The 20405-nt window shown below is 36.8% G+C and overlaps 3 protein-coding genes across 4 annotated transcripts in view; all 3 read left to right on the top strand.

The window, feature by feature from the left end:
* Positions 1 to 532: 532 nt before the first annotated feature.
* Positions 533 to 1414, top strand: LOC122274485 (protein FAR1-RELATED SEQUENCE 5-like). The gene has a single exon (XM_043083523.1). It carries the CDS (start codon positions 533 to 535, stop codon positions 1412 to 1414), a length of 882 nt encoding a protein of 293 aa, XP_042939457.1.
* A 132-nt stretch (positions 1415 to 1546) lies between these two features.
* Positions 1547 to 3106, top strand: LOC122274484 (protein FAR1-RELATED SEQUENCE 12-like). Its single transcript, XM_043083522.1, has 4 exons — positions 1547 to 1919; positions 2148 to 2434; positions 2559 to 2648; positions 3089 to 3106. The coding sequence occupies exons 1-4, from the start codon at positions 1547 to 1549 to the stop codon at positions 3104 to 3106; spliced, it is 768 nt and encodes a 255-aa protein (XP_042939456.1).
* A 6079-nt stretch (positions 3107 to 9185) lies between these two features.
* The window catches only part of LOC122318796 (dehydrogenase/reductase SDR family member 7), a 31583-nt gene continuing 20363 nt past the window's right edge, over positions 9186 to 20405 (top strand). The window contains exons 1-9 of one of the 2 annotated variants that reach the window (XM_043136429.1): positions 9186 to 9394; positions 9558 to 9613; positions 9726 to 9759; positions 13349 to 13447; positions 13522 to 13670; positions 14141 to 14179; positions 14386 to 14478; positions 14822 to 14920; positions 19710 to 19811. In XM_043136429.1, coding sequence (XP_042992363.1) covers positions 9316 to 9394; positions 9558 to 9613; positions 9726 to 9759; positions 13349 to 13447; positions 13522 to 13670; positions 14141 to 14179; positions 14386 to 14478; positions 14822 to 14920; positions 19710 to 19811 — 750 coding nt within the window. In that variant the 5' untranslated portion in view covers positions 9186 to 9315. The remainder of the gene's footprint in view (positions 9395 to 9557; positions 9614 to 9725; positions 9760 to 13348; positions 13448 to 13521; positions 13671 to 14140; positions 14180 to 14385; positions 14479 to 14821; positions 14921 to 19709; positions 19812 to 20405) is intronic. The other variant, XM_043136428.1, reaches the window with a different exon arrangement.

Genomic DNA, 20405 nt, shown 5'->3' with positions numbered 1-20405 from the left:
ATTCAGATGGTAATACCCCATTACTTTGTTTATTTATTTATTTTATGAATTTATTGGAAGTTTAATTGCTTTAATTTTTTGTAGAATGCTGGTTACCCATTTCAATATGGGATGGGACATCCGACTCCTCTCATGGCTACAAGCTCTGGAATAGAGGTGCCGATTGGTAAAGAGGATACACCTAGGCGTGAAGAAACTGAAGCACCTAGTTCCTCCTCTAGAGTGCATGAACAGGGTGAAGAGGAGAGGCCAAACCTACATGAAACCGAGTATGGCACTATTGGTTCACCTCCATTAGACCAAATGGATGGTGGCTCGCCTCCGTTAGGGCAAATGGAGGGTGGTGATATGATTATGGAGCCAAAATCGGGGATGGAGTTTGATTCTTTTGAGGAATTAATGAATATTATAGGCTATATGCTAAGAAATGCGGTTTTGGATCCATGACACAACGGAGTGAGAGAGATGATGAGGAAATGTCAGATATATCACCATTGGTTGTACTCGTGGGGGAAAAGCTCGGAATAGGACAATGAATGTTGCCAAACCATGCCCGACACGAAAAACTGACTGTAAGGCTGTGATTAATGCCTTAAAAGTCCAGGGAAAGATGCGGTTGACCACAATCCATAATACCCACAATCATGGGTTGAGTCCACAGAAATCCCAGTTCTTCCGATGTAATCGCGAAGTTAGTGAGGCCATAAAAAGAATACTAGATACTAACAACCTGGCTGGCATTCGAATGAACAAGAGCTTCAGATCTCTTGTTGTTGGTGCGGGAGGATTTCAGAACCTCCCATTTTTGGAAAAAGATTGTCGTAACTACATCGGCAAGGCAAGACATTTACGAATTGGAGTAGGTGATGCTGGAGCACTTCAAGACTATTTTTCCAGGATGCAATACAAGAATCCTAGATTCTTTGCCTTGATGGATTTAGATGATGATGGGAGGTTGAAGAATGTATTTTGGGTAGATCCACACAGTAGGGTAACTTATCAAGATTTTGGTGATATGGTAACATTTGACACCACGTACCTAACAAACATATATGGAATGCCCTTTGCACCCTTTGTTGGTGTAAACCATTATGGGCAATCGATTCTCTTCAGAGCAGGGTTAATTTCTAGTGAGGACACAGAGACTTTTACATGGTTATTTCAGACCTGGCTAGAGTGTATGGATGGCATAGCCTCGCCAGCTATTATTACTGACCAGGATAGAGCAATGAAAAATGCAATTTCTATTGTATTTCCAAAAGGCAGACATAGATTTTGCCTGTGGCATATTCTGAAAAAAGTCTCCGAAAAGCTTGGTTCCCATCGTGTCTACAAAAGTGGCTTGAAAACTCAGCTGATGAAATGTGTGTATGACAGTCAAACCATTGAAGAGTTTGAGAAATCTTGGGAATAGTTAATTGGCGCGTACAACTTGGAAGAGAATGTCTGGTTGTAAAGTTTGTACGCTGAGCGCACGCATTGGGTACCGGTATTTCTAAAGGACTATTTTTGGGTTGGCATGAGTACAACACAATGGAGCGAGAGCATGAATGTATTTTTTTACGGATATGTTCATGCGAAGACAAACTTGAAAGAGTTTGTCAACCAATTTGACAATGCCTTGAGAAAGAAAATCGAGAATGAAATCAGCTCGGAGTTCCAATCTTTTAGCGTTACAATTCCATGCATATCTAGATCTCCAATCGAAAAGAGATTCCAACAGTTGTACACGAACGCAAAATTTAGAGAAGTGCAGGAGCAAGTTATGGGTCTAGTCGATATGGACCCATCTCTACTTAGACGAGATGGTGTGAAGAAGACCTATCTGGTAGAAGATGAAGTTCTAGTTGAGGAGTTCACTAAACATGTTACATATTACGTGGACTTTAATGAGGAAGACTGCGATGTTAAGTGTTCTTGTGGGTTATTCTAGATGAGGGGGATACTGTGTAGGCATATCTTGGGCACATTCAAATGTAATGAGATAAAAACTTTGCAAGATAGATACATTTTAGATCGATGGAGAAAGGACATCAAACGAAGATACACGTTAATCAGCAGTACATATGACACAGGGTCTCAGCGGGAAGATAGTAATAGATATTCAAGCCTATTGAATATCTGTTACCGGATCATTACACGTGCAGCGGGTTCAAAAGAACATACTGAAAATGCAACAGCAAAGTTGTATTCAATGATTGAGTTATATGGTGACACCCAAGAACCCCCTTCAATTCCCAAACCGGCTTTTAATGTTGGTGGTACATCAAAGAACAAAACTGACGTAGCAAGTGAAAAAAAAGTACTCAGTCCACGAGTTGTGCGCAAAAAAGGCAGACCCCCATCTCTGAGAAGAGCGTCCAAGATGGAGCAAGACATGCGCAAATTTAAACAAAGGACTAATAAAGCAACTGTAAAGGGAAAATGTAAAGAGGTATGTTTGGATATGTTATTTGCAAGTGATTGAGTTATATTGGGTAAATACATGTTATTTGGGTTGATTCTTATGCAAATATTGTGATGACATCCTGCGACCATTTTTGTTATATGCTTATTAGCGAGATGGAAGCCCACTGCCAACCCAAAACACGTGTAGAAATTTATTTGGGCTATCAGAGATAGCTATTAATGAAGTTGAAAATGTCCAGGTATAAAATTTCTAGCCATCTTAGTAACTAATTATATTTTTGAAAAATTAATCTCCGTAATATTAAAGTCTTATAACTGTGCCAGTCAGCTCAACTTATGAAATCAACCTGAACTTGCAAATAATGGTTGGGAGTCAAGAAAGTGTAATATTCCTAAACTTGGATTATTTTAATACTCAATAATGTGTCATATTAATATAACCTGTTTATTCTTTACAAATATCACTTGGAGTGAATGGATCACAACCTGTGGATGGATCACAAGCCATGCAATGATATATGGTTAAACTTAAAGAGGTATGTGGAGCAAAGTTTCTTTTTGGATTTGTTATAACTTTGTTCAGATTTTCTTCTTGGTATGTGTAGAAAATAGTCTATTAGATATGAATTCAGGCTCATATTGAACTGGATTATTGTGATGCTGGATTATTGTGATGCAGGAGTATTGGCCATATTAGGTTGTGCTGACCAGTTTGTTATATTATGTGGAAGAATATATTTTGGGTAACACCCGGTTTTTGTAAATCTTCTTGGAAGAAAGATTGGTGGGTGAATATTGGAGTTGCTGTTTTTGTAACATGACCATATTTTGATGCTTGGCTAACTCTTTTGATTTGGTGTAATGTGGGAAGAAGGGTTGCAAGTGAACATATTTTGTAATTCTTGATGCAAGAAGAATGTTTAGAGTTGCAGTTGTTGAACCTCCCATTAATGTGGGAAGAAGGCTTGCGCAAGTGTTGGTGAAGGTCTTGGTATTTTTGTAAGAAGACTTTTATGCAAGCCCATATTGATGCAAAGTTTGTACAAGTGGGAAGAAAGTATGGTGGTGATAGATTCTTTAATTCTTTTTGTAAGAAGTTAAAATTCTGGTGTCGTAGTAAGTTTTATGCAAGTCTTGGTTGTTGTAAGAAGACTTTTATGCATGTCTTCGTTGTTGTAATTATAGTACATGTGGGAAGAATGCATGGTGGTCTTCGTTTCATTATTCTTTTTGTTTTCTTCCAATTTTCTGGTGTTAAGTTAAGTTTCAAATGGTGTGGAGCAAACTTGAGTTGTGCGTGTAATATTCCAGCAACTTACTATGGAGAAACTGTGGTGAGAATCATTTGCAAGTGTTTGCAAAAATAAAGTTCAGTAACTAGTACTTGATTGTTAATTCTTTGTGTAAGATTTCAGGTATAGCAGATTGGTAGTTAAGCCCTGCCCAGACCGAGAATCATTGTGATCTTTCCAAATGATTATAGGTCAATAAAAGCACTCAATCCAACCACCTGTGCAATTAACAATTTCCAATTGTAAACAAACAAATACACAAATTTCATTAAGTGATGGAACTGTAATTACAATTTGGGCATATACTTGTACAAGTGCAGTGGGTTCAAAAAAGCAAATACATGTACAGATTTGCTTAAGTGCTTCTACATATGACACAATTACATCAACTCCAACCTAATTGACCAAAATGACAAAACATATATTTTCACCATCACTCGTCAACAGTTCTGACCAACTTAAAGAGTATTAAGTTACAAATATACAATTAACACTATCAGCTAACAGTCAGTATTACAATCCCAGATTCACTTACTTACTAGCAAGTAACAAAGGAGAACAATGACAAAAGACCAAAATAGCGAAGATAGTGTGCGGGAGCACCTTATTTCAGCTTGTTGCTGAAGAAGGAACGATATATTCTTTACAATCTCCTCATTTATATTGGATAGCTCTATCTCTCTCTTCTTTATCTCATCCGCCATCTTTCGGAGCTGAATTTCTCTTTTTTGAATATCGTTGAGTATCTTATCCAGGTATGCCTCTTTCCTTAGCAAATCATTCTTCCTTTTTAGAAGGTCTTGATGTATGTCTTGACTATCTGCCCATTTGAAGTACTTGCAGTATGGCAATCCCTAATCATGATAAAGGAAAAGACTAGATAACATGAACAAGAAAATGTAGGACTATAAACACATTGTGCAAATGCCTTGAGATGCAGCAATAGTTACCTCAGTGTTGTACTTTCAACATCCTAGGAAGGCTCGGCTAGGATTTTTGAAAGTATTTGAGTATCTCACTATGGCTTCAACATCAAAGAAGCACACAAGTGTACTCAAAGTAGGATTTACAACAGATGCAGAACACATTGATGATGATGACGACATTCTAACCAAAACCAGATTGACACTACGATAATCTAAACAGCTGTAAAAAAAACATTTTATAATAGCTAACATCAACAGAATTGATTTGCTTTCATTATAACTTAATAATGTAGTAAATCCAACCTAAAAAGCATAAGTTATTTGCCATGGGAGTATAAACAGAGTTAGCTAACAATAGCTAACATGAACAGATTTGATTCTGCAGGAAAATTGAATGATTTATGAAATTATAACTTAATAATGTAGAAATCCAACCTAAAAAACAGAATTGACATGCTAAATTATAACTTAATAATGTAGCAAATCCAACCTAAAAAGCAAGGGTTATTTGCCATGGGAGTATAAACAGAGTTGACAAACAATAGTTAACATGACAAAGGATTGATTCATTGTGAAAATTACATGATTCATTAAATTATAACTCAATAATGTAGAAATCCAACCCAAAAAACAGAATTGACATGCTAAATTATAACTTACTAATGTAGCAAATCCAACCTAAAAAGCATAAGTTATTTGCCATGGGAGTATAAACAGAGTTAACTAACAGTAGCTAACATGACATATTTGATTCACTAGGAAAATTGAATGATTCATGAAATTATAACTCAATAATATAGAAATCCAACCCAAACTACAGAATTGACATGCTAAATTATAACTTAATAATGTAGCAAATCCAACCTAAAAAGCAAGGGTTATTTGCCATGAGAGTATAAACAGAGTTAACTAACAATAGGTAACATGAACATATTTGATTAATTGGGAAAATTGAATGATTCATGAAAGTATAACTCAATAATGTAGAAATCCAACCCAAAAAACAGAATTGACATGCTAAATTATAACTTAATAATGTAGCAAATCCAACCTAAAAAACATAAGTTATTTGCCATGGGAGTATAAACAGAGTTGACAAACAATAGCTAACATGACAAAGGATTGATTCGATGGTAAAATTAAATGATTCATTAAATTATAACTCAATAATGTAGCAATCCAACCCAAAAAACAGAATTGACATGCTAAATTATAACTTAATAATGTAGCAAATCCAACCTAAAAAACATAAGTTATTTGCCATGGGAGTATAAATAGAGTTGACAAACAATAGCTAACATGACAAATGATTGATTCGATGGTAAAATTAAATGATTCATTAAATTATAACTCAATAATGTAGAAATCCAACCCAAAAAACAGAATTGACATGCTAAATTATAACTTACTAATGTAACAAATCCAACCTAAAAAGCATAAGTTATTTGCCATGGGAGTATAAACAGAGTTAACAAACAGTAGCTAACATGAACAGATTTGATTCACTAGGAAAATTGAATAATTCATGAAATTATAACTCAATAATGTAGAAATCCAACCCAAACTACATAATTGACATGCTAAATTATAACTTAATAATGTAGCAAATCCAACCTAAAAAGCAAGGGTTATTTGCCATGGGAGTATAAACAGAGTTAACTAATAATAGGTAATATGAACATATTTGATTAATTGGGAAAATTGAATGATTCATGAAAGTATAACTAAATAATGTATAAATCAAACCCAAAAAACAGAATTGACATGCTAAATTATAACTTAATAATGTAGCAAATCCAACCTAAAAACATAAGTTATTTGCCATGGGAGTATAAACAGAGTTGACAAACAATAGCTAATATGACAAAGGATTGAGTCGATGGTAAAATTAAATGATTCATTAAATTATAACTCAATAATGTAGCAATCCAACCCAAAAAATAGAATTGATTTCCTTCAACGATCCTGCCCACTCAAACCTACAAATGAAACAATGAAGCACCAGCAAGTAAAATATCAGAGAACTACTACATTATAAATGATTAGTTTTTAAAGTTAGGTTCAGAGAGCTTACTAAGCTTTAACTCATTCCCATTCATGAGAATGAGACAATGTTTCGAAGAGAAAGGTAAATGTTTAGGGTTAGGGTAAGTTAAATGGTTAGGGTTAGGGTTAGGGTTTCGGGATAAATAGAAAGTGGCTAGGTTAGGGTTAGGGTTTCGGGATCAATGGAAAGTGGCTAGGTTAGGGTTAGGGTTTCGGGATCAATAGAAAGTGGCTAGGTTAGGGTTAGGGTTTTCACACTAAATAGAAACAGAACTCTTAGGGTTAGGATTTTCGCACCGAAGAGAAACACACCTGATGGAGTTAGGGTTTTCGCACCGAAGAGAAACACGGGGATTGGGTTAGGGTTTTCGCATCGAAGAGAAACACACCTGATTGAGTTAGGGTTTTTGCACTAAAGAGAAACAGAACTCTTAGGGTTAGGTTTTTCGCATTGAAGAGAAATGCACCTAATTGAGTTAGGGTTTTCGCACTGAAGAGAAACAGAACTCTAGGGTTACCGTTTTCGCATCGGAGAGAAACACTGCTTAGGGTTTTCGCACCGAATAGAAATAGAAACTCTTAGGGTTAGGGTTATGGTTTTCGGCCTGAAGAGGAGTCAATGTTAGGGTTTTTGGACATGGGAGATGGAAACTGAATGGTTAGTGCTCTAGAGATGGCGAAATCGATCGATAGAAACTTCACAGTGCTCGAATGGGAGAAAGATCCCTTATAAATCGAAGGGAAAATACAAAGAGAATGGGTAGAATCGAGGGTTTCCATGGTCTGGAGATGGGAGAATCGAAGGCTCAGTAAGAAGAAAGGGGGAAATCGAAGAGGGGAGAAGGGGGAAACCGAAGAGGGTGGGAGGGGAGCAAGGGATTGAATGGGAAAACCAAAAAGAAAGGGGGAAAAAGGGGGATGTCAACTGGCTGCCCAAAATGAAAAGATTTGTTTCATTAATTTGGAAAATTTTGAATGAAACAATTCGTTTCATTAATGCCAGGCACCGACTGCACGCTGTCTCCCCAAGGCGCTTGCAGATAGCATTTTGAGGGAATGAAATAATGGACCTGGCTCAGTTGGATTTGGACCTAGGAGACTAGAAAATTTAATTTTCCTTCGTAACCACAACATGTATTGCAGAACATTTATCTCTAGAGAAGGTTACTTTATTCTCATCTGTCCAAAGCTCATAGGCTCTGTTTCAGTGGGATGAATAGAGGTTCAAACAGAGCTTCAGTCACATTATTAAGGAAGGAGGCAACCGGTACGTGACAAAAGCAAGGAAGAGTTTGTAGGCACCTCTGTCGGACTGCCAACTTGGCAAATTGAGACTATCATGCAAAGATTCTAAGAAATTAACCAAAAAAAAAAAAAGGTAAGAGTTTTTAGCAAAAATCATAGGCGTACAAATCACTTCTCCATTAATATAATAGATAAACCCACATGCTAGAGACCCAACGAAGAACATTTCTATGAAGAAGAAGAAGAAGAAGACCCAGACCCGGTTGTAGCTCTTACCAGTTTTTCATACAGCCGACGATGCTGAAGACGACGATGTAAAGATCAAGTTTTTCCACTTCATGCTACAATGTTTCCCAGCTGCATGAAGAAGACGATCAACAACCAATGGTGAGCAAACCAAAGCTCAGACCACACAGATCCAACTAGCTCAGACCACAATCGCCATTTCCTGAAGCTAGGAGAAGAAGCCAAAGCCGTATTTCATCTTCCCGCATTTCTTCATCTTCTTTCTTTTATTTTATTTATTTTTTTAAGTCATCTGATGTGGCATGACCGACTGCACGCCGACTACATTACCCGACTTTGTGTAGAAGAACTGTATATATATAGAGCAATGCTACATACAGTCGTGGAATTGCAAACGCCGCACAATCGCTTTGAAAAAGAGTGGGGTCCACGATTAAAACGTTAGTTTTTTTTTCATGTGGGTTCCATATTAATTCATTTTTTTCAAAACGACTGCACGCCGCTTGCACAACCACGACTGCAAATATCATTTCTATAAGCACGCCTTGGCTCGTGGGGCGACACACACGGGGCGCCTAGCATGCATGCGGGCCTTGGCCCGCGCGGTGGCACACACGGGTCGCCCAGCATGTGGGGTAGAGGGGCTAGTGAGAGCTTGCTTACGCGCACAGCCTGACGCTTCACGCCCATGCGAGTCGCAGTGTACACGCCCATGAGGGGTAGAGGGTCCCATATTAATTCATTTTTTTCAAAACGACTGCACGCCGCTTGCACAACCACGACTGCAAATATCATTTCTATAAGCGTGCCTTGCCCCGTGTGTGTCTCGTTTTGAAAAAAATGAATTAATATGGGATCCACATGAACAAAAACTAACTTTTTAATCGTGGATCCCACTCTTTTTCAAAGCGATTACGCGGCATTTGCAATTCTACGACTGTATGTAGCATTGCTCATATATATATATATATATATATATAAACTGTATATATATATATATACGAGGCGTTAATTTGCTATACGTCCGTCGTCTATTTAAAATCGGTGCAAAATGGTGGAAATTACACGGGAGGAGAGCCGGTCCCGGGTACTTGAGCTTTAGCCACGCAACATTCGTACTCTTTCCAAGTCTTCGACTGAGCCTCTGAAGCATGGGCATGTTGCTTTCCTTCTTCTTCGTTTCTCTCTTTCTCTCTCTCTTCCTGTTATATAAACTCGTCACGTCGGATGGTAACTGCTCAAAATCCTTCTCCCTATCTCATCGCAATTTTTTTTTTTTTTCGTGTGCACATTTATAAATTTAATTTGGTTGTTGAAGACTGGTGTCCTGTGCTCCCTATGTAGTTTAATTCGTGTGTTTTTGTTTTCGTTTTTTTAAATTGTTTTACGGCAGGGGATTTCACTTTGATGTCGAAAAGACATGCGAAGCGCGAAGAAATTGAAGACAAGGTAACCGACATGAATTTTGAGTGCATAATCAAATCTTTTAATTCTCGCGCTATTTTATTGTTTCTATTTCTGAAGTAAAACATTTAGTCAATCCATTACATTGTTCTTCCAGGTTGTCTGGATTACTGGAGCTAGCCGCGGAATCGGTATGTGATATTAGTGTTTTATATTGTGAATCAATGTCCAATATATTTTATCTTTCTTGAATTTATGCTCCTTCAAAGAGCAATAAAGGTTTTAGTACATCAAATTTGTAACCTTCCCGATTATAGTTATGTACAAACTCATTACATTTCTTGCTGCCTCTAAAAGCATTTTTGGTGTGGGTTATGTATATACATCCATAGATGCCTTCAAATTTTCATCAGCTGCTTTTTTCATTGTTATAACGATTACTGTTTTGTCACTACAATCATGGTGACAACAATCAGGATATCGGGGGTCATGACGATAATTGTTGTAATAATCGGATTGCCACATTTTCTACGTTTGTTTCATATTTTAACAATGAAACAGTATTCTTTTCTGATTGAAACCTTTATGTGCTAGTAAATTCCTGATTTTGCTGGCAAGGATGGGAGGATATATTAATGTTGCCCTGCTGGCCCATATTATGCTTTATTTTACCCTCCTTAAAATTCAAACTCAAGTTTTGTGTAGAAAGAAGGGTAATACTTTGGGCCTTTCTGTGTTTCTGCAACTTTGAACTCTGAGCAGTGTTTTCCTGTATTTGATGGAGGATAGAACTGCTCTGTGAGTTGATAAAACATCCCCCTCTTCCCATATTTAAGTTAAAAGTGATATTATGGGCATGCCATCCATCTTTATGCCTGGAAGAGATTAGTTGACAACATGAAAAAGATGTGTGTCTCAACCGTTGGTCCCATTAATCATTTACCTTGACGGTATCTTTAGAAAATTCTTCTGTCTCCTCTTACTGCAAAACTACCATACATGGAGGCATTAAAGGTGGCAATTCTAGCTTTTGTATCTTATCTACTACTTCACCATTATGGGAGAGGAGTTGATTGCAAAGCTGAAGACTATTAACCATTGGAGAAGGAAATAATACCGATATCCACATTTACAGCTGGTGGGGCTTCTATCCCTGTTAAGATTATTGTTTTATTAGGGTTTTAAATGGCTAGTCATTTATTTAAGATATGAGATGCATTAATAAAAAACATGGGCAACAGGGATGGTTTCTGCTTATATTATCTGCTCTTGAGCTTGAAGAAAGGTGGTTGTGTTGAGCAAGTTGCATCTAACCTGAAAATGTAGACTAACTTCAGTTAGTAAGTGGTATATCCAAGTAGTGCATAAACCTGTATCAACTACCAGCCATGTCAGTTTGGGATTCCTTAACACCCTTCTCATGTACAGATCCTTTTGAGACAGACCCAGGCCACAGGAAAATCTAAACAAAAAGAAATGGGTCTATCACATGGAGTACACAAATGAAGAAAGCAGGCTCTGATTTTGAGCTGAAGTATTACCTAAACTTAATTTAGTAGATGCAGAAGCCCAACTAGTACATAAACCATTATCAAATATTAATTTAATTGATGTGGGATTTCTAGACAAAGGTTATGATATGACTCTTTCGATCACTTTCAGCAAGACAATATATATGCATATATGTATATATATATGCGTGCACACACACATATCAAGTTTTAATTGTGTGGGTGTGCGTGCATGCGTGCAGTGTGCATGTGGGCATGCTTGCAGGTGGGTGTGCTTAGGTTTGTGTGCGCGCGCTTGCATGTGCATGGGGATAAATACATACATCAGTGTGGGGACATAAAGAGGAGAAAATATACAGGGAGCTGTAATGAACTTCACAGAACAACAATATCGCCTTTTTGGTCTTCTGGGTGGGTCAAATTTGGTGGTTTAACAGTGGTTTCTTGGAATTTGAGCAGTCAATATTTAACATAAACCGTACAAAGGCTAAGGGAACATTATCATTTAGTCAATTATACTTTTGGACTTTGAGAACCTGCCCCATTTGATGGCTGATCTCTATCAATCAAGAGAGAACCTGGTTCATTTTCCTGTGGATGCAGCATATTGAGTCTGGCTTAGGATCTGAGATCCTATACAATTGAGTTCACTAGAAATCTCACTTGAAGCTGATGTGGTTGTTGTCTCTTAAATTGATAAATGAATTGCTTTATTTTTGGAACTGACTGCGGCAAATTAAAAAGAAATTGATTAATGGTAAATGTTGTTTACTCCTGATCTGAATGTAGATGACCAATTTACAGTGCAGGTGCAGGAGTGGATTGTGGTGTGAGAGAATGAGTGCTGATTTTAAATATACTTTGACAGCAAGATCAGCTTCAAAGCTGCATAATAAGTGCATGCATGCATGCATGCATAGATGCATGCAGATATTTTACATCTATCTAACCATTTATATTTTCACAATGTTTAGCATCCAGTTGCGGGATTTTGTTTATTTTCTCATTGTTATGCTAAGAATGTTTGCTTTTGGTGTTTTTTTTTTGGTTTTTTTTTTTGGGTTTGGGGGGGGGGGGGGGTGGAGAAATTGTTAATTATACTCAGTGGTTATCATCTTTTGTCCCACATACAAGTCTTTCACATATTGTAACTTTTAAAAGCTTTGTATGTTAGACTAGTTGAGATATGGCAAGTGTGGGCTTAGCTCTGGTCATAGTAGGTGAGATACAAGGGGCCTGCGATATGGGGATTTAAGGTGAGTTTGTTTTCATCTATTAATCTGGGTAGGAGAATTGGTGCACCTATATATGTACTGCAATAGCCATACTGTGGGGTATCGGACTCCAAGTAAGTGGTTGAATCTGATGCGCAATTTATATGGATTTTTTTGGATTTTTTTTTTTGTTTGGTAGAAAAGAACCCATATGAAACTGTCAATTTTTATATTGTTTCATTGATCCACTACCGTACAAAGGGTATCTGTGATGAAAAATTCCTTCTGGTAGAAAAGTTTCTCTACAGAGCGCATTTTAAAATGTGGTAACTATAGTGGTTATGGCTTTGGTGTTCATAACATCGATGGCTTGAGAGTGATTTTTCTGACACTGCCCGGCCACTCTTGTTACCCAAGTAGAACAATTTTTCATTTTATAGAGGGAGGCTATTGTAAAGTCTCCTAGTGAATAGTAGCTATATTTCTGAAAACAAGGTCCCATATTAGATGCATTGGATTTTATTTTTTTGTGGAGTGGTCTTTATTCCTCATTTCTTGTTGAGGTTCAAATATTTTAAAACTTATAGTTTTCTATTGTATACATCCTGTGTACCAGGACAATGCCTTGCTTCTTTTAATATTAATAAAATCTTTTACCTGGCAAAAAAAAAAAAAAAAAGATATAAAAAATGATATACAAATTTTGTTTTTCTTTAAGTTGTTTTTCATTGTGTTTTTATTTTCTTAATGTAAATGATGCAGTATACTTGGAGAAATCAGCATATGTCTTGTATTCTATTTTTTTTTTTTTTTTGAGAAGTCAAAATATGTTTTTTTGATAAAATCTTGAATGAGAAATATTAGAACGCTACATTATCAAGAAGACTGTATTCAACTCATATTCTGTTCCTTTTGTATGCAGTTGACATGTTGAGGTCGTGGTTGTGGCATGCTTGTTTATTTTGTAGCTACCATATTGTCTTTTTGTGACTGATTGTTGTTTTCACATAATGAGTATATTACCTTATGCGTCCCTTCTGATTTTACATACAAAGGGAAAACTCTTGCTAAACAACTTGCAAGATTAGGTGCCAAGCTTATTCTTTCTGCACGAAATGAGGCTGAATTGGAGCAAGTCAAGAAGCAGCTCATGGGTATGTCCTTTCCACCAAATCTTGATGTAAGCATCTCAATATTCTTTCTTAGTACATGGCTGGCATGCCTGCAGGTAAACATGCACCAGATGAAGTGAAGATTTTACCATTTGATTTGACATCTGGGGAAGATTCTCTCAAAGAGGTTGTAGAGAAAGCTGATTCCCTTTTTCCGGGCACTGGCGTTGACTATATGATCCATAATGCAGCTTTTGAGCGTCCTGTATGTGAGATATTGCTTTCCTACAAAGTTGCATTTTGAAGCTAGATGGAATCTGCAAAGATTTAGAGTTTTGAATTATCTTGACAATGACTTTTAAAAAAAATTATCATGATGATAACCTGCAATATCTTGAATTATCCTCTTAAATCTAGATTTACTAATTAGGAAAGGGTGCTGAAGTAATTTGATTTGTGAATCATGAATATACCTTTTATCATACTGAAGAAGTTAAACTGTTTTATTATATGTTAATGCTCTGGGAGATTTGATGTTTTTATATTGAATTCTAAGCAGTAAGTTGAGTATACAGTACTTGCAATGGAAAAATATGACAACTGGGGACCTCTAATATCATTAAAGCTTGCATATATTTACTTCATGCAGACTTTCCTAATATATTTACCTTTTGTAGATGCCACTTATTATGTCTGCCTATACATGATGCATTTTTATATATGATGTTGTGGCAGAAAACGTCCGCATTGGATGCTACTGAGGAAAGCCTTAAGGTATGGCAAGGTTGTCATTGGGAAGTACTGATGGTTATGTCCGGTCTTTGGACTACACCGTTTGTATCAGTTGCTTGGGCATTTATTGCCTATAGAATCAAAACTTGACTCTAATCATCAGGAAGTTTACCCAGGGTTACTAAAATTATGTGGACCATTTTTGTTTGTATTCTGAAAGTTATCATATTACCCTTTCGTGCAAGCAGGCAACATTCACTGTAAATGTTCTGGGGACAATATCGCTCACACGGCTCCTGTTGCCTTTCATGCTAAAGCGGGGGAGGGGTCATTTTGTTGTGGTATGTGTGATTTAATGTCCTATCAAATCAAATTTTGGGTCCTAAGATACAGTTTCATTATTAGAATTTATGTATATATATTTATTGCCGTGAGGCCTGCACATTGGCTTTAATTAGTTTGATTTATCAACTTACTGGCATTCATTATGGATTGTTAAGATCCTCTGTAGAAATAAATTAGTTGCATGATTTGTGATCATTTTATCAAGTTGTGCTTCTTTATAGGCACAGATTGCATGACTATTGAGAGCCAAATATCAATTACTTGTTTTTACCCTTTTCCTTTCTCTTTATTCTGTTATTGGTTCGTTCTTGCATATATTCTTGTATGTGCACTGTGCAGATGAGCAGTGCTGCGGGGAAAACACCTGCACCAGGTCAGGCTGTGTACTCTGCCTCTAAATTTGCTCTAAATGGATACTTTCACAGCTTGCGCTCTGAGGTAATTATTTCTTCTTGATGGATTAGACTCATGGTGCTTCAATTATGTATTTGTTAGATGTTGAATTACAGCAATTCTCAACAATTGGACAATCTCCAAGGCATGAGATTGCAAGATACCAGTTTCTGAATTGTATTCCCCTGTAAAATTAAAATAAAAAAGTTATGTAGGATGGTATTATCAAAGCAAATATTTCCACCGCTTTACAGTTTATTTTGATGTCAATATGTTTGCCTGCTGGACTTGTTGGAGATTATCTCACCCCTTTATCATAAATATAATGGTTAAGCATTTATTGAAGATTTAAAATAAGCCAATCAGATATGAAACTGAAAGCTTTTAACTATTTAATGACTCGAAATGATTTTCCAGTACATTTTTCTGTAGACATAACTTTGTAGTTAAGTTTGTGTAAGGCCGAGTTGAGTTGGGTAATGCCATATGTGGTGAAGGCTTTCTAACAAGTGTTATTGTTTGGGACTGCATTACACTAGATATGTTTGGGTGAGAAAAATTTTGAGAATGTTTGTGAAAAGTTTTGAGATTTGTTTTTTGCTGTTTTTCATAAAAGTAGCCAGAAAAATCTTGATAAAAGTTTTTTGAAATATGTTTTGTAGTGGAGTTTATGAAAGTGGGTAGGGAGATTTGAAAAGTTGTTTGAATATACTTTTTTAGATTTTTCTTTTTAGAGTTTTGGAAAAGTTGTTTTTGGCTTATGCTTTTTTTTTCACGGAAACTTAGGCAAATGATTGGATGGAAAATTTGTTTTGGAGAAATAGAAAATTTGTTTTAGAACTTACTTTTTGTGAAAATTATTGAAAAATTCTTTTATCCAAAAATGCAGTACTGTTTAGGCTTTTTTTCGAAAATCTTTTTTAGGAAATGCCATTTTATTTCATCATTTATAGAAAGACAAAACTCATTTGATAAGTAAAAAGAATGCCACTGAAAAGTGCAAAGGCGCAATCTAAATATAATGAGATGTGAAAAACAAAAGTCATTTAGCTTGAATTTGAAAAAATGCAAAAAAAAAAAATAAAAAATAAAAAAAAATAAATTAAAAATTAAAATTAATCCTATTAAAGTCTATACAATGTTTTTGATCAGAAGTCTATAGAAGATGTTTGGAGGAGGAGAATGTTGAAAACAAAAGTCTTGAGCTCCATCATTTGTTCTCGGTCTCAAAATTTCTATCATTCATTTCCCTCCAAATATACTATATGAGGCATGTAGACGCCACTTTCCACTCTAGTGAATCTGTGGGTGATCCACCCTAATCCTCTCCAATAGTAAAAAAGGGCCCGCTTCTAGGCATGATACAAATCAACCCAACCTGGCTGAAAATATCCTTCCATAGGGGGCACTAGCTACCTTGCGATGTGGTAAAAGGTGATTTGCAGATTCATCACTCTTGCATATGGAGCACCACTCAATGACAACAATGTGTTTTTTTCTGAAGCTTATCCATGGCCTGCTTGAGCAAAAAACACAGCTCTTGAAGGTAGTTTAGTCTATCATCTTCTCTTTCAAGGAAAGGGATTGTTACTATGAGGAATGAGAGCATTATATAAAGCACCAGCAGTGAAGATCCCTTTATTGGAAGGGACCCAAACCATCTGCTCTTCACCTTTGATTCTCAAACTATCGGAGGGTAACATATTAAGAAATGCGGTGAAGGCCTCAAGCTCCTAGATTTGAGACCCTGTAATAAAACTAACCACCACTGAGGAAATTCACTTTATATCTCCGTAAGGTCACAAGCCCCCTTGAGAGTCCTACCACCATGACACAAATCATGCCAGAATATGAATCTAGCAAGATATCCCACTTCAAATCTAGAATGTTTAGAGAACCGCCTCCACTCATGTCATTCTTCCATAATCCCATCCCATAAGGCCCTTGGACCTCATTAGAACACCACCTAGCTGTGAACATCTGTACTTAGCATCTAACATTGTTCCCTACAAGGCCTTTCTCGCATTCTAATAGCGCCAAAGTCATCTCCCCTAGAGTGCATGATTATAGAAAAGCAAGTTCTGAACTCCTAACCTGCTCGTCTTCATGGATTGGTGAACATACTTGGATCCAGCTTATCAGTTGAAATTTGACCTCTTCTCCTAACTCACCTTAAAGGAAGTCCCTTTGCAGCTTTTTTAAGCAATTAGCTACACATGGTAGAAGCGGAAATAAGGACGTGAAATATGCAGGCGGATTATAAAGAGTACTCTTGATCAAAGTAATCCTACCTCACCTTTGGATAGATACATCCTTTTCCAACAAGCCAGCTCTTGCTCAGTTTTCTCTATAACCCCATCTTAAATTATATTAGCCTTGAACGTGACACCCTAAAGGAGTGGCACCCTAAAGGAAAGCCTAGGCACTTCATAGGTGAAGATGAAAGCTTACACCCGAGAATGCTTGTTAAACTATCCACATGAGTAACTTGATCCACTGCAACCAGTCAGACATAGCCAAATTAACCTTTAACCGTGAAACTGCTTTGAAGCATAAGAATAGGGCGTGTACACAGTGAAGATGATTCAAGCATGCCCTACAAAACAATAGAGTATCGTCAACCTATAGAAGATGTGATTAATTAATGTTACAGGGTTCCTACCTCACTAGAAAAACCTGAGAAAAAATTCCATCGACTTGAGCAAATAAGATTTTGCTGAGCACCTTCATGATTATGGCAAAAAGCAAAGGAGACAATGGATCTCTCTATTGCCGCCACATTAGCTGTTGAAGAAACTGGAGGAGTTCCATTCACTTAGACGAAAAGATGTATATTGTACTGATACAATGCACAATCCACGATCACATTTCTCCCCAAAACCATATTTTCTCAATAAATATAAAAGGAACTCCCAATTGACATGATTGTAGACCATCCCTGACTCTCCGGATCTAAGTCTACCACCCATGCTCTTATTAGCAATTACAATGGAGTCTGTCATCTGTCTTCCTCTTACAAATACATTCCGAGGCTTTGAAATGATCTTGTCTATCACCACTCGTAGCCTATTCGCTTATACTTTGGAGATGATCTTGTGGACCCCACTCACCAAGCTGATAGGTATAGTCTTTAAGATCCACAGTCCCTGATATTTTTTTGTATAAGGAAGGTAGCATCACAACTTCTTCCAAACTTACATGGGCATGAAATCATGAAATACCTGGATGATATTATCCTCGATCACATCCCAGCAGAAAAGAAAACCATGGAGAAATCATTGAAGCCCCATGCCTTCTCTGTTCATATTTTTCACCAGTTTAAGAACCTCCATTACCTCAAAAGGCCTTTTCAAGCCTCAAAGATGACTACTCCCAATGGAGTCAAAGTTAGGCCATCCAACTTGGGCCTCCTAGAACTGCATTATATGTCTCCTAATCTCACTTTGATTTGTAGAGATTGAGCCATCAACCAAGAGCATAATTATAATTATTTCTCTGATATAAGTCAGGCACTCAATGAGAAAAAAAATGTTGCACCAGTCTCCCTCTTTCAACCGCAAAGCTCTAGATTTCTGCCGCCATTCACCTCTTCTGCAAATGTAGCCTGCTCAAGCTCATTTCTCACTTGATTTCTTCTCATCTTCTCTTTGACACATAGATGTCACACATTTTCCTCACTTCCAATTGCTTGTAGCTCTTCCATAAAAGACGGTATCTAATGTTCTACATTGTCAAATGTCTGCTCGTTCCAAAGCTTTAAATCCTCTTTTATTGCTTTTCGGTGTGGTTTAAGGGCTCTCAAGTGTGTTTTTCACACTCTACTAGATTGCAAGTGACAAAGAGGCTTTGATGGCTGATTTGTTGGATTGTTCCTATGGCTCTACCTAGTGGAATATTTATTCTTGAGATCGGCTTAGAATTGGGAACTTGGAAACTTTGCTGATTTTTTTGGTTCATTGTATGCTATGATAGGATGATTTGGACTCCTGGTGAGAGTAAAAGATTCTCGGTGCGATCCTTTTATAAGGCCCTTTTGGGTTATCATAGTAACCACTTTCACTTGAAGAGTATTTGGAAATGTAAAGTACCTCCCAAGATTGCTTTCTATGTTTGGACAGCCTCCCTTGGGAAAATTATCACCATTTACAATTTGAGGATATGAGGTCTCATCATTATGGATATGTCTTTTCTTATGTCAGAAAAACTGGGAAACTGTGGACCACCTATTGCTACATTGTGAGACGGTTAGGTTTATATGGGATGAGATCTTTAACTCGACCAATGTTGCATGGGTTATGCTTGGAAGAGTAGTGGATATTTTTGTAGTGTTGGAAAGGTCTTAGGGGTAATGTTCACATCGTCACTGTGGAAAATGATTCCTCATTGTATTAGGTGGTGTTTGTGGATGGAGACAAATGGTAGGTGCTTCAAAGGCCGGGATCTTTCCTTGGATGAGTTGAGGAGATTCTTTTTCAACACTCTTTTCTTGGGCTTCTGTCATTGTTTGCATGGGGCTAGTTTTCATAATTTGCTTTGTCCATCACTAGTGCCTATTGGTTATTAGGTGTATTCTATGTATACTTTTTTTTTTTTTAAGTAATTCTGCATATACTTGTGTACTTGGGCTATGCCTTTTACCACCAATAAAATTTTACTTGTACATATATATTAAAAAAAAAAAGGGGAAGTGTCTGTCAATAATTTGTTAATTTATTTTGTCTTTCACATTTACTTTACTTTCTACTGCCAGGGTTTTAGCTTCTTATTATTATATAGGTTCTTAAAATTTACTCATTCTTTGTTCTTTTGATATGTTACTCATTCATGATCACAGCTCTTCCAAAAAGGAATCAAGGTGACTATTGTATGTCCTGGGCCAATTGATACATCAAATGATTCTGACGTAGAAGCCTCAGTAAAGAAGGGTTCCTCTGAGGTGAGTTATTATCATAATCTTCTTAGAGAAAATTGAAAAAGTCAATGGGTTTAGACGTGAAAGAAATTTTCCCTGAAGTAATAATTATAACAAACAAAGGGTAAAATACGCCTTTTACCCTCTAACCAACATGTGTTTTGCGAGGTTTACCATAAACTACCGAGATTGACATGTTCTACCTTTCAACTATTGCCAACGTTCAACCCTTTATATGTCCCGTATACTTGGGCTTATGCCTATTCTTATGATAAATAAAATTTTGTTTACCGATAAAAAATAGTACCATCATTCAATATTGTTCATTAAGGTGGATAAAAAATAGGTGAAAATAAGCGAGGTGGTATAATCTTGATGCTCAATCTTAACACGTGTCAATATTTTTTAATAAACAGATCACATTGTAAAATACATGTCATTTTTTTTTTTTTTGTAAAGTGTATTTTTCCTAAAGCTAACATGTGATGCCCCACCCCCCTTGGGATTGGATGGTGTCTAAAGCGTCAGGACATGTAACACAAGGTTACACATCCATCGTACATGATAGTTAACATGCAATGCACCTAACATGTTTCTGACAATATGCGATAATCGTAG

The sequence above is a fragment of the Carya illinoinensis genome, chromosome 8, assembly GCF_018687715.1.
Source record: "Carya illinoinensis cultivar Pawnee chromosome 8, C.illinoinensisPawnee_v1, whole genome shotgun sequence".
Classification (NCBI taxonomy): Eukaryota; Viridiplantae; Streptophyta; class Magnoliopsida; order Fagales; family Juglandaceae; genus Carya; species Carya illinoinensis.
The sequence above is the reverse complement of the archived record's forward strand: the minus strand, read 5'-3'. Positions and strand labels throughout refer to the sequence as shown.

What these genes read in the sequence shown, in the direction of transcription:
- LOC122274485 (XM_043083523.1), top strand. Translation starts at nt 533, where the DNA reads ATGAATGTTGCCAAACCATGCCCGACACGAAAAACTGACTGTAAGGCT.
- LOC122274484 (XM_043083522.1), top strand. Translation starts at nt 1,547, where the DNA reads ATGAATGTATTTTTTTACGGATATGTTCATGCGAAGACAAACTTGAAA. An exon ending in CTGCGATGTTAAGTGTTCTT is followed by an intron (nt 1,920 to 2,147) that starts GTGGGTTATTCT and finishes TTACACGTGCAG; the next exon opens with CGGGTTCAAAAGAACATACT. An exon ending in TAAAGGGAAAATGTAAAGAG is followed by an intron (nt 2,435 to 2,558) that starts GTATGTTTGGAT and finishes TATGCTTATTAG; the next exon opens with CGAGATGGAAGCCCACTGCC.